The sequence below is a fragment of the Entelurus aequoreus genome, linkage group LG01 (assembly GCF_033978785.1).
Source record: "Entelurus aequoreus isolate RoL-2023_Sb linkage group LG01, RoL_Eaeq_v1.1, whole genome shotgun sequence".
NCBI lineage: Eukaryota > Metazoa > Chordata > Actinopteri > Syngnathiformes > Syngnathidae > Entelurus > Entelurus aequoreus.
This window is the reverse complement of record NC_084731.1, coordinates 101,870,073-101,886,778: the sequence shown is the minus strand read 5'-3', so window position 1 is coordinate 101,886,778 and position 16,706 is coordinate 101,870,073. Positions and strand designations below refer to the sequence as shown.

General features: G+C 41.7%; 1 protein-coding gene across 1 annotated transcript in view; it reads right to left on the bottom strand.

Moving 5' to 3' along the window:
- The window catches only part of LOC133645864 (probable aminopeptidase NPEPL1), a 32,932-nt gene extending 16,587 nt beyond the window's left edge, over positions 1–16,345 (bottom strand). Inside the window, exons 1-8 of the mRNA XM_062040785.1 lie at positions 16,135–16,345; positions 10,830–11,015; positions 10,570–10,740; positions 5,511–5,600; positions 5,348–5,429; positions 4,061–4,203; positions 3,912–3,989; positions 3,754–3,854 (exon numbers count right to left, since the gene is read on the bottom strand). Of these exons, the coding sequence (XP_061896769.1) occupies positions 3,754–3,854; positions 3,912–3,989; positions 4,061–4,203; positions 5,348–5,429; positions 5,511–5,600; positions 10,570–10,740; positions 10,830–11,015; positions 16,135–16,284 (1,001 nt within the window). The 5' untranslated portion in view covers positions 16,285–16,345. The remainder of the gene's footprint in view (positions 1–3,753; positions 3,855–3,911; positions 3,990–4,060; positions 4,204–5,347; positions 5,430–5,510; positions 5,601–10,569; positions 10,741–10,829; positions 11,016–16,134) is intronic.
- Between the last annotated feature and the right edge of the window lie 361 nt (positions 16,346–16,706).

The following is a 16,706-nucleotide window of genomic DNA, read 5'->3' as shown; positions in this document are numbered from 1 at the left end:
TTCGGTCTCATCACAATTAAAGACATGCTAAGGAACAAATCCCCCTTTTGCTGATAAAATCCTCAAACTGAAAGTGCTGCAAGTCGACGGCTAACTAGCTAAAACGCTACCTAAAGTGGTTTTTCTAGCAACCAGAAGCTACACAGCGAGACTGTGAGAGTTTGGACACATATAGAGTGTTTCCGATCACACAAAGTGATCTTTAAGACGGACTGACTCAGCTCTGACCGACGCAAGGTGCGACAATTGTGGAAATAAACACGTCGAAGGAACTGGCTGCAAGCGGCAAGCAAAATTAATAAATAGGGGCATAAGTATCAAAATCTCACGGTACGATATCACAGTACGAAATTGTTGTGGTATATGTAAAAAAATTTTTTTAAAAAGACTTAAAAATGTTGTATTGAAGTGTGAGGAATGTTTAGAATAAACACACGTACTGTAAGTGAACACAAACAGTCGGTTATGTGTTGGAACGCTCCAGACCAACGTGACGTTTTCCTAACGCCGCCACAGAGGTTGTGTTTTGACCAGGGTTTGTTGGTCTCTTAGCAACATCACTCAAAAAGTTATGAATAGATTTAGAAAAAAAACTCCTTATTTCCTCAGAACACACTTCACTTCCTGCTTCCTCTTTCGCTTCACGCCCTGACATGGCGGACCGACTCTGCGCAGAGGATACTGGGAGATGTAGTTTGTTTTCAGAGCCGCCAAAGTAAAAGACAGAAAAAGAATGACACATCTAGTTTTGGTGTGATACCGTCATGGCATCATTGAGAAGAGTTTGAAACCGTAATACCGCAGTATCTGCAAAACCGTCACAACCCTATGAATGAATGAATATTTGGCACGACATAAAGGTGGCAAACAGGCCTTGGTAAAAAGGAGGTTCCACTGTGCTGGTGATAGAAGATCAGTTAGGAGCCCAACATAATCAAGTGAAAGGTTACCAAGTAGAGCAGTTGTTCAACCTTTTTTGAGCCAAGGCACATTTTTTGCATTGAAAAAATGCGGAGGCACACCACCAGAAGAAAGCATTAAAAAATGAAACTCAGTTGACAGTAAAAATTGTTGAATACGACTTTAAACCATAACCAACCATGCATCAATATAGCTCTTGTCTCAAAGTAGGTGTACTGTCACCACCTGTCACATCACACCGTGACTTATTTGGAGTTTCTTGCTGTGTAGTGTTTTAGTTCTTGTCTTGCGCTCCTATTTTGGTTTGATTGATTGATTGATTGATTGAGACTTTTATTAGTAGGTTGCACAGTGAAGTACATATTCCGTACAATTGACCACTAAATGGTAACACCCGAATAAGTTTTTCAACTTGTTTAAGTCGGGGTCCACTTAAATTGATTCATGATACAGATATATACTATCATATATACTATCATCATAATACAGTCATCACACAAGATAATCACATTGAATTATTTACATTATTTACAATCAGGGGTGTGGAGGGGGGGGTAGGATATGGACATCAAGTAGTGGACAGAGAGAGAGAGAGAGATCAGAAGGCATAAGAAAAGTATCTGCATTTGATTGTTTACATTTGATTATTAGCAATCCGGGGAGGGTGTTAGTTTAGGGTTGTAGCTGCCTGGAGGTGAACTTTTATTGCGGTTTTGAAGGAGGATAGAGATGCCCTTTCTTTTATACCTGTTGGGAGCGCATTCCACATTGATGTGGCATAGAAAGAGAATGAGTTAAGACCTTTGTTAGTTCGGAATCTGGGTTTAACGTGGTTAGTGGAGCTCCCCCTGGTGTTGTGGTTATGGCGGTCATTTACGTTAAGGAAGTAGTTTGACATGTACTTCGGTATCAGGGAGGTGTAGCGGATTTTATAGACTAGGCTCAGTGCAAGTTGTTTAACTCTGTCCTCCACCTTGAGCCAGCCCACTTTAGAGAAGTGGGTAGGAGTGAGGTGGGATCTGGGGTGGAGGTCTAGAAGTAACCTGACTAGCTTGTTCTGAGATGTTTGGAGTTTAGATTTGAGGGTTTTGGAGGTGCTAGAGTACCAGGAGGTGCACGCGTAATCGAAAAAGGGTTGAACGAGAGTTCCCGCCAGAATCCTCAAGGTGCTTTTGTTGACCAGAGAGGAAATTCTGTAGAGAAATCTCGTTCGTTGGTTAACCTTTTTGATTACCTGGGTTGCCATTTTATCACAGGAAAGGTTAGCCTCTAGAATGGAACCTAGGTAGGTGACCTCATCTTTCCTGGTGATAACAATGTCACCTACTTTTATGGTGAAGTCATTGACTTTCTTAAGGTTGATGTGGGACCCAAACAGGATGGATTCTGTTTTACCCAAGTGTATGGATAGCTTGTTGTCAGCGAGCCAGGTGCAAGTTCTACACAGCTCAGCACTGAGGATTTTCTCCACCTGTGACTTGTCCTTGCCGGATACCAGCAGGGCAGAGTCATCCGCAAACAAAAACAATTCACAGTCGCATGCCGATGACATGTCGTTTATGTATATTAGGAACAGTAAAGGTCCCAATATTCTGCCTTGGGGGACTCCACAGCTCACAGAGAGGGGGGGGGGACACGGTGCCGTTCACCTCTACCACCTGCTCCCTCCCCTCCATGTAAGATTGCATCCAGCTCCATGAGGTTTTGTTAAATCCGATTGCTCTGAGCTTATCCAACAGTATAGCGTGGTTAACGGTGTCAAAGGCCTTCTGAAGGTCCAGCATGACCATGCCGCAGTATTTGCCCGCGTCCACCTCATGTTTGATGTGGTCGGTCAGATAGAGAAGGCATGTGTCAGTGGAGTGGTTAGTTCTGAAGCCGGATTGGAATTTGTACATGAGTTTATTAGTGGCAAGGTAACTATCGACCTGTTCATAAACTATTTTCTCCATTACTTTCGAAATGGAACTGAGAATAGAAACAGGTCGGTAGTTGCCAGGTTCCAATTTGCTTCCTTTTTTAAAGAGGGGAGTTACTCTTGCTATCTTAAAATCTTTTGGTACTTGGCCTTGTGTAATTGATAGGTTTATTATGTGCATGATGATCGGGGCAATGATGGAGGCAGAGTCCCTGAGGAATCTGGAGGGAATATTATCAAGGCCGGTGGCCTTGTTAGGGTGGAGCGCGCTCAATTTTTTAAACACCTCATCAGCTGTGACCATTTCTAATTTGGTGGCTTTTTCTCTCTTTTTTTGGTATTTTCCTGTAGCAGTTTCATGTCTTCCTTTGAGCGATATTTACCGCATCTACTTTGTTTGAGCAATCAAGAATATTTCAGTTGTTTTTATCCTTCTTTGTGGGGACATTGTTGATTGTCATGTCATGTTCGGATGTACATTGTGGACGCTGTCTTTGCTCCACAGTAAGTCTTTGCTGTCGTCCAGCATTCTGTTTTTGTTTACTTTGTAGCCAGTTCAGTTTTAGTTTTGTTTTGCATAGCCTTCCCTAAGCTTCAATGCTTTTTCTTAGGGGCACTCACCTTTTGTTTATTTTTGGTTTAAGCATTAGATACTTTTTGACCTGCACGTTGCCTCCTGCTGTTCCCGTCATTTACAAAGCAATTAGCCACCTACTGATATGGATGGGTATTACACGGTTATTCTGCCGAGCTCTGACAGCACCAAGCACTCAATAACAACACATAATTTGCAGACTATAATTACTGGTTTGCAAAAAATATATTTCGCCCAAATAGGTGAAACTAGATAATCTCCCATGGCACACTAGTGTGCTGCGGCACAGTGGTTGAAAAACACTGGAGTAGTGACTCACTTTCCAGAGTAGAGTGTGTGGATGTCATCGGGCCGTGTGGCCGCAGGTCCCACTGCGTTCTCTGCCAGGCAGAAGACGGCGTGCAGGTTGTCCTTGAAGCCCTGAGGCGGGAGAGCAAGGGTTCACCTCCAAACACTCGCTTGGCGCCAGGAGCTCACCTGTTTGACGGTGGCTTGAAAGGCTCCCAAGATGGCGGCCGCCCCGCCGCAGTCCCTCTTCATGCCTGGCATTGTGGTCTGGAGCAGAAACGATGGCTGGATGAGAACACATTTGTGCTTCTAGGCGTGTGCCAGGAGAAGAAACCCACCTTTCCCTTGATGCTGAGTCCTCCAGTGTCGTACACAATACCTTTGCCCACCCATGCGATGGTTTGGGTGGCGCCCTCTGGTGTGTGGCTCAAGATGGCTAATGCAGGAGGATGCTCAGCCGCCTTGCCAACCCCGTAAATACCTAAATTGCACATACACAAATATTACACTTAGGGCCTGATCTACGAAGATCCAAATACCAGGCGCTAAACAGCCTGTGCAATAGGGATCGACCGATATATATATATATATATATATAACAACTACAACAGAAATACATCAGCATATGCAACATATACACATGATACCAGTATTTAATATTTTAAAAAAACTGATAAGTAGAGTAGGTTAGTAGTAATAACCAGTGATCCTTTCTGCTAAGCTGTGTTACTCACATGCCCCCACGCCCTCAAAATTATACACAGAATACCCCAAACTAACAATGTGAAAGTGTTTTTAAAAACATTTTTACACATTCATTAAAATTAATATTATATTAGTATTATAATATTACTATAACGTACTATACTTTATAAGTATTATAAAAGTACTATATTTTAGTCTGTCCTTTGGCTGTATTTTTCAGCTTTTTGTGTGTTCACTTGTTTGTGGTGTAGAGCCCTTTGTTTTTCAACTGTGGTTGTTTTTAAGGGGCTTTATAAATAAAGTTGGTATGGTAAACAATCACACGTACATAAGTATTCAAAGCCTTTGTTCACTACTTAGTTGATGCACCTTTGGCAGCAATTCCAGCCTCAAGTCTTTTTGAATACGATGCCACAAACTTGGCACACCTATCTTTGGGCACTTTCAACCATTCCTTTTTGCAGCACCTCTCCAGCTCCATTAGGTTGGATGGGAAGCGTTGCTTTTCATTTAGGATGTCTTTGTACATTGCTGCATTCATCTTTCCCTCTATCCTGACTAGTCTCCCAGTTCCTGCCGCTGAAAAGCACCCCCACAGCATGATGCTGCCACCACCATGCTTCACTGTAGGGATGGTATTGGCCAGGTGATGAGCGGTGCCTGGTTTCCTCCAAACATTCACGCCAAAGACTTCAATCTTTGTCTCATCAGACCAGAGATTTTAGTTTCTCGTGGTCAGAGTCTTTCAGGTGCAAATGTTTGACTAAGAAATGGCTTCCGTCTGGTCGCTCTACCATACAGGCCTGATTGGTGAAATGCTGCAGAGATGGTTGTCCTGTCATTATGGGGTATTGTGTGTAGAATTTTGAGTACAAAAATGAATTTATGCCATTTTTGAATAATTTCCGGATGCATTGTACCTCCAAAGCCTTTTTCTTTCAGTTCCTCTCCCTGAATGATGACGGGTGCTATTCCGAGTTGACTTCCCACTGCTTTGATTTCCTGAAACACAAGTGGAGAGTCCATTGTTGTCATACACGGCAACACAGACATCATTGTGCGGATTTATTGTCAAACGCTCACATTTAGGAAGTGGTCCGTGTTCATCTCGTTACACGGCGTGTCTACGATACGAGCGGCCAGTCGCACTCCGTCTGCAGCGTTGGAGAGACACTGAAGACAGGAATAGATTCACTCCCTGTCCTGGTTCATATCAATGATGTATTTGTGCTAATGAAAGCTACGTACAACACAATGGCTAACGCACACCAACTAAATACAAGCAAAGACTAATATTGCTACCAATAAATCATTTGGGTTTTGCCCTCAAAATGACAAAAATGTAAATATTGATCTAATCTATATGTACTAATGCTACTAAATATCCGTACTAGGGGCGGCATGGCGTAGTGGGTAGAACGGCCGTGCCAGAAACCTGAGGGTTGCAGGTTCGCTCCCCGTCTCTTACCATCCAAGTCTGCTGCCGTTGTGTCCTTGGGCAGGACACTTCACCCTTGCCCCCAGTGCCGCTCACACTGGTGAATGAATGATGAATGATAGGTGGTGGTCGGAGGGGCCGTACGCTTCTGTCAGTCTACCCCAGGGCAGCTGTGGCTACAAAAGTAGCTTACCACCACCAGGTGTGAATGAATGATGGCTTCTCACTTCTCTGTGAAGCGCTTTGAGTGTCTCGAAAAGCGCTATATAAATCTAATCTATTATTATTATTATTACTAGGGCTGGGACGGTATATGGAAAAGATTGACTTTATCCTCAATAGATGTTTGGTACTGACTAGAGGTGGGGGATTTTTAGATTCAGACATGGACGACTGTAAACCTGATTCGTAGACGTCAATAATCAATGTATTTAAAATAAATAAAGCAGACTAGGGCTGGGCAATATGGCCTTTTATTAGTATCTCAATATTTTTAGGCCATGTCACGATACACGATATATATCTCGATATTTTGCCTTAGCCTTGAATGAACACTTGATGCATATAATCACAGCAGTATGATGATTCTATGTGTCTACATTAAAACATTCTTGTTCATACTGCATTAATATATGCTCATTTTAAACTTTCATGCAGAGAGGTAAATCACAACTAAGTCAATTTAGCAAAACTGTATTTATTAAACAGTTATTAAGCAGTGGCACAAACATTCATGTCATTTCCAAAACAGAAAGTGCAAGATTGTCAGAGACATTTTAAAACAAGCTATTAGTGCACTTTTGTGCATGTCACTAAGATGACATATCAAAACAACACTAAATTAAAGTGCACTTTTTGTACAGAACGCCACTACAATAGTTTAAAACACATAAAGTGCACTTTTGTGCATAATGTCACACAACATATTTCAATAACTGTCAAATAAAAATGAGCTGCATAATATGAAATCAAATAGTGTATGTCCTTCGCTATGTGGTAGGTTACTGCGGACGTTATCTCCTTCTGTTGTTGACTATCTTTTTCATACGGTGTTGATCTGGAAATGGTTGCTTCAGCATTTTGTGGGTGTGGCACCGAACGGAGATGTTGACATGCAGAGTTTCAAGCACTCTTCATTCTCTAGCGGGTGACTTTTCAAATGATGCTACAAATTAGCAGTATTGCTACTTTTTGTAGCAACGCTTTTGCAGCATACTTGACATATTACGGTTGTCTGTTCAACATCTTCCCGCTTGAAGCCAAACCACCGCCAGACGATGGACCCCGTGTTGTTTTTCCTGGGAATTAATTATTCGTACTCCATTTGTTACCAGCTTTGCATCTTTCTTTCTCTCGTTTTACCACTCACACCGCTAGCATCACAGCTAACTTTACCCGTGCCGCTACCTCTCTGCTTGGCGAGAGCGTGTGACGTTGCACGTGCGACAGTATGTGACGTATGTAAGAAGGTGCGCTTGTTTTATGTCTCTGTGAGAAGGAGAGGAAAGAAAGAGTGAGAAACGCCTGTAGTGTAATGCCCGCAGCTAAAAGCAACTGTGTGAGAACATATACTCAACTATCACGATATAGTCCTTTTCAAACCCGCGATATATCGAGTATATTCCATATATCGCCCAGCTCTAATGCTGACAGTTCTAAAACTTAGCTGACTGCAGCGAGCCACCTCACTGAGAGATCCCACCAGCTCCTTCATTTTAGGGCAGTGTTGATAAATAGTTGGGAATTTCTTCTGACAAATGCACTGCTTTTAAAAGTTGCAAGTCATAAATTTACAAAACCCAAAAGCAGTGAAGTTGGCACGTTGTGTAAATGGTAAATAAAAACAGAATACAATGATTTGCAAATCCTTTTCAACTTATATTCAATTTAATAGACTGCAAAGACATAAGACTTAATGTTTGAACTGCTAAACTGTTATTTTTTGCAAATAATCATTAACTTAGAATTTAATGGCAGCATTTTTACCACTGTGTTACATGGCCTTCCCTTTTAACAAAACTCAGTAAACATTTGGGAACTGAGGAGACACATTTCTGAAGCTTTTCAGGTGGAATTATTTCCCATTCTTGCTTGATGTACAGCTTAAGTTGTTCAACAGTCCGGGGGTCTCCGTTGTGGTATTTTAGGCTTCATATTGCGCCACACATTTTCAATGGGAGACAGGTCTGGACTACAGGCAGGCCAGTCTAGTACCCGCACTCTTTTACTATGAAGCCACGCTGTTGTAACATGTGGCTTGGCATTGTCTTGCTGAAATAAGCAGGGGCGTCCGTGATAACATTGCTTGGATGGCAACATATGTTGTTTCAAAACCTGTATGTACCTTTCAGAAATTAATGGTGTCTTCACAGATGTGGAAGTTACCCATGTCTTGGGTACTAATACACACCCATACCATCACAGATGCTGGCTTTTGAACTTTAAGCCTATAACAGTCCATATGGTTCTTTTCCTCTTTGGTCCACAGTTTCAAAAAACAATTTAAAATGTGGACTCGTCAGACCACAGAACACTTTTCCACTTTGCATCAGTCCATCTTAGATGAGCTTGGGTCAAGCGAAGTGTTTCTGGGTGTTGTTGATAAATGGCTTTGCATAGTAGAGTTTTAACTTGCAGTTACAGATGTAGCAACACACTGTAGTTACTGACAGTGGTTTTCTGAAGTGTTCCTGAGCCCATGTGGTGATATCCTTTACACACTGAAGTCACTTTTTGATGCAGTACCGCCTGAGGGATCGAAGGTTACGGGCATTCAATGTGGGTTTCGGCCTTGCCGCTTACGTGCAGAGATTTCTCCAGATTCTCTGACCGTAGATGGTGAAATCCCTAAAGTCCTTGCAATAGCTGGTTGAGAAATGTTGTTCTTAAACTGTTGGACAATTTGCTCACGCATTTGTTGACAAAGTGGTGACCCTCACCCCATCCTTGTTTGTGAATGACGGAGCATTTCATGGAAGCTGCTCTTATACCCAATCATGGCACCCACCTGTTCCCAATTAGCCTGTTCACCTGTGGGATGTTCCAAATAAGTGTTTGATGAGCATTCCTCAACTTTATCAGTCTTTCTTGCCACTGGTGCCATCTTTTTTGAAACATGTTGCAGGCATCAAATTCCAAAGGAGTTAATATTTACAAAAAATAACAAAGTTTACCAGTTTGAACGTTAAGTATCTTGTCTTTGCAGTCTATTCAATTGAATATAAGTTGAAAATAATTTGCAATTCATTGTATTCTGTATTTATCTACCATTTACACAATGTGCCAACTTCACTGGTTTTGTAGATTTGGTGAAACAAAGAAATGCAAAACTGCATCTCTCTCTCTCTATATATATATGTATTAGGGCTGGGCGATATATCGATATACGCGATATATCGCGGGTTTGTCTCTGTGCGATATAGAAAATTACTATATCGTGATATTCGAGTATACGTTCTCACGCAGTTGCTTTTAGCTGCGGACATTACACTACAGGCTCTTCCCACTCTTTCTTGTCTGTCCTTCTCACAGACAGCGAGCGCACCTTCTTACATACGTACGTCACATACTGTCACGTCATACGTCAAATACGTATACGCCCTCGCGCAGCAGAGAGGTAGCAGCATGGTTGAAGTTAGCTGTGGTGCGAGTGGTAATACGAGAGAAAGAAGGTGCAAATCTGGTAACAAATGAAGGAATAATTAATTCCCAAGAAAAACAGCAGGAGGTCCATCGTCTGGCGGTGGTTCGGCTTCAAGTGGGAATATGTCGAACAGACTTGTCAAGTGTGGGGAAAAAGCATTGCTACAAAAAGTAGCATTACTGCTAATATGTAGCATCATTTGAAAAGTCACCTGCTAGAGAATGTAGAGTGCCAACATCTCTGTTCGGTGCCACACGCCCACACCATCAAAATGCCGAGGCAAACATTTCCAGATCAACACCGTATGAAAAAAATAGTCAACAACAAAAGAGATAACGCCTGCAGGAACCTACCACATAGTGAAAGACATACACTATTTGATTTCCTAATATGCAGCTCATTTTTATTTGACAGTTATTGAAATATCTTGTGTGACATCATGTACAAAAGTGCACTTTATTTGTTTTAAACTATTACAGTGGCGTTCTGTACAAAAAGTGCACTTTAATTTAGTGTTGTTTTAATTTGTCATCTTAGTGACATCATGGACAAAAGTGCACTAATAGCTTGTTTTAAAATTACTCACAATTTTGCACTTTCTGTTTTGGAAATTACATGAATGTTTGTGCCACTGCTTAATAACTGTTTAATAAATACAGTGTTGGTCAATTGACTTAGTTGTGATTTCCCTCTCTGCATGGAAGTTTCAAATGAGCATATATTAATGCAGTATGAACAAGAATGTTTTAATGTAGACACATAGAATCATCATACTGCTGTGATTATATGTATCAAGTGTTCATTCAAGGCTAAGGCAAAATATCGAGATATATATCGTGTATCGCGATATGGCCTAAAAATATTGAGATATTAAAAAAAGGCCATATCGCCCAGCCCTAATATATATATATATATATATACATATAAATTATACATGCATCAAAAATTGTTTATTAATTGAATGGTGAGGTGCCCACAGACTGCAACCTACTGACAGTAAATAAATGAATGGCCCAGGAAGTCCAGTCAGTGTAAAAAGAACAGCGTGGGTCAGTCGGTACCTCAAGCTCGGCTTCATCTAGAGGGTTGCTGTCCTGGCCGACAATCACAAACTCCACGACAACGTGCTTCTTCTCTGCCTTGCGGGAAGATGTGGAACGACGAGAGAAGATGGGGAACGCTCGGGAAATGGCGCAGGCTGACGCAAACACGTCTGAGCGTTCACACACCATCTAAACAAGAAAAAGTCAGTCGTGTTGTTTCACACACGCTCCTTCAACTGGACAAGTCATATTTGCGAGATAGTGGGGCGGGCACTGACCAGGATGCAGCGGTTGTTGCCTCCAGGCAGGCAGGAGCGCACCAGGCGGGAGATGAAGTTGGCAGAAGATGGGCTGTTGTGCCGGCTGACCCGAGAAGGAAGCGCAGCCACCGCCGCATAGTTGAGGTACAGAGGGCAGTTGTCTGTGGGTTTGGGGCTCAAAGTGTTGAGAGCCGCCTGCCAGATCTGAAAGAACACACCGTTTGTGGATTACCAGCACATTGCTGATCACGTGATTAGGAATGTATATCGTTAAGAGCTTATCGGTACAATACCGGCATTTCTCGGTACGATATGTGGAAATAAAGATGTGAAAAAATGTATTTTAATTAGCATTCACAGTGGGATTCTGGGATTTTTTGATCATTTTGACCCCACGGGGTGAGCTCTTGCTTGGAGCCCCAGATGGAAGGAGATTATCAGTGGTCTTGTATGTCTCCCATTTACTAATAATTGCTCCCACAGTTAATTGTCTTGCTGAAATAAGCAGGGGCGTCCATGAAAAAGACGTTGCTTGGATGGCAACATATGTTGCTCCAAAACCTGTATGTACCTTTCAGCATTAATGGTGCCTTCACAGATGTGTAAGTTACCCATGCCTTGGGCACTAATACACCCCCATACCATCACAGATGCTGGCTTTTGAACTTTAGGCCTATAACAGTCCATATGGTTCTTTTCCTCTTTTATACTGATAAGGAGGCCAAACAGGTGCCATTAATACAGACAACGAGTGGAGGACAGAGGAGTCTCTTCAAGAAGAAGTTACAGGTCAGTGAAAGCCAGAAATCTTGCTTGTTTGTAGGTGACCAAATACTTATTTTACAGAGGAATTTACCTATTAATTCATAAAAAATCCTATAATGTGAATTCCTGTATTATTTCCCCCCCATTCTGTCTCTCATAGTTGAAGTGTACCTATGATGAAAATTACATATTTTTAAGTGGGAGAACTTGCACAATTGGTGGCTGACTAAATACTTTTTTGCCCCCACTGTAAATTAGCACAAGAGGGTGAAAACCTCCAAAATGATGGAGAGCAGGGAAGTCTTTAATCCACAGCGGTTTTTAAGTCTTAAACAAGTCAACTATGTGTGGAGTACAAGGTGAAATGCAGTTATGTCATCATCTTGTAAAGACCACAAAGATCCATCACTGTGTTTCTATTCATTACAATTACTCTGCTGAAAATCGTTATATATGTGCATGTGCAGACCACAGACCTTTTACATGATATATCAAAAATATACATCAATACTATCAATTACCATGTTATGTGGGTGTGCATTTTGTAACAGTAGGAAATGTTTTGTGTTTATGTTGCAAACAGACGTACTTGAATGACGGACCGGAAACCATATTGACAGCTACTGAAGTATGTGTGTGTGTATTATAAAAATAAAAAGACTCAGTGAGCAAATGTAATGCCCAATCGTCTAGTTTGTAGTCAAGAGACAGAAGGAACTGAAACATATTTAAGCAAGGTGTTTTAGAGACACAAAAACACGGCGCCATGGAGTGACGTCAGACAGCAACCATGGCCCATCAGTCACAGCACATGCTATATCGCTTCAACGCCAATTTATGGATAATTTGAGGAACCTTCCATCACCTACTCAGTGGCCTAGTGGTTAGAGTGTCCGCCCTGAGATCGGTAGGTTGTGAGTTCAAACCCCGGCCGAGTCATACCAAAGACTATAAAAATGGGACCCATTACCTCCCTGCTTGGCACTCAGCATCAAGGGTTGAAATTGGGAGTTAAATCACCAAAAATGATTCCCGGGCGCGGCACCGCTGTTCACTCGTTTTAGCTGCAGAAGTGTGTGCTGGACCACATCTGCAGAGATTCTACAGCTTTAGCAGGGTTCGAACCAAAACAGTCAATTATTGTGTCATCAGTGTAAAAATGCATGTTGGCATCAGACACATTTTGTCCAAATTCCTTAATATACTTGATGAACAGAGGGGGTCCTAATATTGAACTCCGTGGCACCCCCTTGTGGACATTAAAATATAAAATAATAAAATAAAATATTATACACTTATTATCCATCCATCCATTTTAATATTGGCCTGTGGATTAATGGATTATGAGGTTAACGGTTTATAAAACGCAGGCAAGGCTAGCCATGAGTGAAGTGCGTTCATGACTTTAAAGAAACTTTTGAAGAGGAAATATTGTTGTGGTACAAACTTTTGTGTGGTGTTGCTTCCTTATTTGTCATTATTCAAAGCTGATTTTAATGTGTAGCAGCGACAGCTGAACTCATTGTGACAGCTTGTCATAATTACGTTGGTCAGCTGGAACAAAAAATACTATAAATAAATGTAGCGTTAGTCCAGAATCTTGAACCCTGTGGCCACCCCCTTGTGGACATTCAAAAATGATCATATTATTGTATACTTACTATCCATCCATCCATTTTCTACCGCTTTTTCCCTTTTGGGGTGGCTATCCCAGCTGCATTCGGACTATAATATTCCTAAATGTTTCACTTTTTTGAGTGTATTAAAATTGGCCTGTGTATTAATGGATCGCTAGGATGACGGTTGATAAAACGCAGTCAGAACTCGCCGTGAGTAAAGTGCGTTCACTTACCGACACAGCGTGCATGACTTTAAAGAAACTTTTGAGGAGGAAATATTGTTGTGGTACAAACTTTTGTGTGGTGTTGCTTCCATATTTGTCAGGATTCAAAGCTGATTTTAATTTGTAGCAGTGACAGCTGAACTCATTGTGACAGCATGTCATAATAATGTCGGTCAGCTGGAACAAAAAATACCGAAAGCTGTATCGTTAGTCCAGAATCTTCAAGGTCCTCATGGACTGGTGGACCTCATGGAACCGGTACCAAATAATACCGGTAGTCAGTATACATCACTACACATGATTATACAAAATTACAAGCAAACCTTAGTTACTTTTAAGCTAGAGATATATATGGTATCATGCTTTCAACGATTTAGTGATAGAACCACAGTGGTACCTCAATTTAAGTGTTTTGAGACACGGCTAATTGTTGACGTACAAACTTTTCACGGCAAAATTAAGATGTATCAAGAGTGAGCTTAACGTGGAAATGTGCAGTGGTTAACGACATCTTCATGGCTGGCGTGGCACAGTTCTACATGCTGTGGACACTTGGGCGACACACAGAGGTGATACTGGGTAACTGTTTGAATAAAGAAATAGACAATTACTCCTCAGACTGATGAGCACATCAGAGACAAAAGAACCCATTATGGCTGCAAAATTAATAACATTTTAATCACAATAATGGTTTTGGCTGTGAGAGTAAGTAAAGGTTATCGTCTGCAATGTCAACATTTAAAAAGCAGGCTGCGCTGCATATCAAATCAAGCACTTTCACAACCACGGCGGCAAGGAACAGCCCCGTGAAGCGCACGCCCCTCCACTCCAGAAGCCATTCTTGTATGTGGAAATAACTCATCACCATGCCGAAATGGAACATTAGCATTATTAGTAGTATTCTGTAAAACCATGAGTAAGAACCGTTGCCACAACTCGTTATAACATTTTGCCTTTTGTTTACTGGGATGGTTACTTGTGCCATTATTGAACTTTGTCAGTGTTCCAATAACATTGAACACAGGCTGCAATGTGACAGCACGCCGAGTTGCCAGTGAGGCACAAAGCTTGTGTCTTAGATGTCAGGGGTATCACTCCTATTTATTTTTGTTGGCAAAATCGTTGCACTAAACCACGTGTTGTTGGAGAAGAACCGAGCTCGTAGACTTCATCTTATTTGGCCAAATTGTTTTGTGAAGTGAATTACATTTATATAGCGCTTTTCTCAAGTGACTCAAAGCGCTTTACATTGTGAAACCCAATATCTACGTTACATTTAAACCAGTGTGGGTGGCACTGGGAGCAGGTGGGTAGAGTGTCTTGCCCAAGGACACAACGGACTAGGGTGGCAGAAGCGGGGATCGAACCTGCAACCCTGCCCTGTGTTTAAAAGGGGAACGTCATGGTTTTTTTCATTGTTTATCCATGAAAATATGAATATATATATACATATATATATATATATATATATATATATATATATATATATATATATATATATATATATATATATATATATGGGCAGCACGGTGTTACAGGGGTTAGTGCATGTGCCTCACAATACGAAGGTCCTGAGTTCAATCCCGAGCTCGTGAGCTTTCTGTGTAGCACTTGTACAGGGTGTACACCACCTTCCGCCCGGATGCAGCTGAGATAGGGTCAAGCACCCCCCACGACCCCGAAAGGGACAAGCGGTAGAAAATGGATGGATCCATGAAAATATAGAAAAGCTGCAGATTATGTGTTTGACGGAGAAGCAGCTGGAAGTAGGTATCGTTTAAGTCCACCTTCCAAGGAAAATTATGTTCATTATTATTACATTACTTTATACAATTATTTTGTAGAGTTTTCATACAAAAAGTGGATTTTTCTTTATAAAAGGCATGTTACAAAAGTGTGCTGTGTTGGAAAGGTTGATCACCAATTAAATTGATTTTAATTCATTTTAATGGGAGACGTTGATTTGAGATACAAGTGTTTTGAGATAAGAGCTCCATCCCAGAACCGATTAAGATCGTAAATTGAGGTACCACTGTATACGGAAATTGGAAGACGTGCAGAAGTAAGATTAGGAATTACATCTTGAAGCAACAGGAGCCAGGTGGGGTGGTTCGGGCATCTGGTCAGGATGCCACCCGAACGCCTCCCTAGGGAGGTTTTTAAGGCACGTCCGACCGGTAGGAGGCCACGGGGAAGACCCAGGACACGTTGGGAAGACTATCTCTCCCGGCTGGCCTGGGAACGCCTCGGGATCCCCCGGAAGGAGCTGGACGAAGTGGCTGGGGAGAGGGTAGTCTGGGCTTCCCTGCTTAGGCTGCTGCCCCCGCGACCCAACCTCAAATAAGCGGAAGAAGATGGATGGATGGACGGATCTTGAAGAAACCAGATGACTAATCCAGATTAAGATTTTGTTTGAACTCTTAAGTAATGAAAGAAAGCCTGTGTGTGTACTTTGAGGCGAAGATAAAAAATGGTGTAATGATTACAACTCTTTGATCACACTTTGTTACACAAGCATCCAAACGACTCACACATTTTCCTATTTCGAAAAAAAAACGCCTTTATTTTGCAATATTTAATATATGTTATGATTTTAATAAAAAAAATGACGTCTAATTAATTAATAAATAAAATCATGTATATGGGCTGTCACAGTCATCTTGCTAGCGGCGGTGCTAGCTAGAACCGATACGCTTTACAGCACGTGATCTTTACCTCTTTACTGACAACCGGCTTGAGTTTTCCTTTTACTTGGCCCCAGTCCACTTGCTGCAGGTTCGAATGCTGTCCGACAATCAGAATCGGGCGCGTCTGGGGGTCAGAGTCGCCGGCTGACGCCTTGTACTCCAAAACCACGTTCGCCATCTTTGGAAGTTGCTAACACGGCGGCTAACTGGTTAGCTGACGCTTCGACCGCGGAAGCAATGCCGGCGACGGAAGCCGAGAATGATGTCAAATTAAACCAGGAAGTAAACGTTGACAACCGTAGACATCTTATAAGTAGACGCAGCATTGGCTGCCGTGACGCGAGAAATTGGGCCGCCATCTTGAAGTGGTGATGAGGAGCCGGCGAGCAGCCTAAACTGACAGTTGACAGGTTAGAAAACAAAGATGCCGTTGTTCAATGTTTTCAAGTTCCTTTAACCACAGACTAATATATTTACACAGATTGTGTATGCTTTTAAAACGCTGTATTTATTAATTAAAACAAGTGCATTGAAATTGCAGGAAAAAAAAATAGTGCTGACATTGCACTTCATAATAGCACTATTAACCAGTCATTTTAA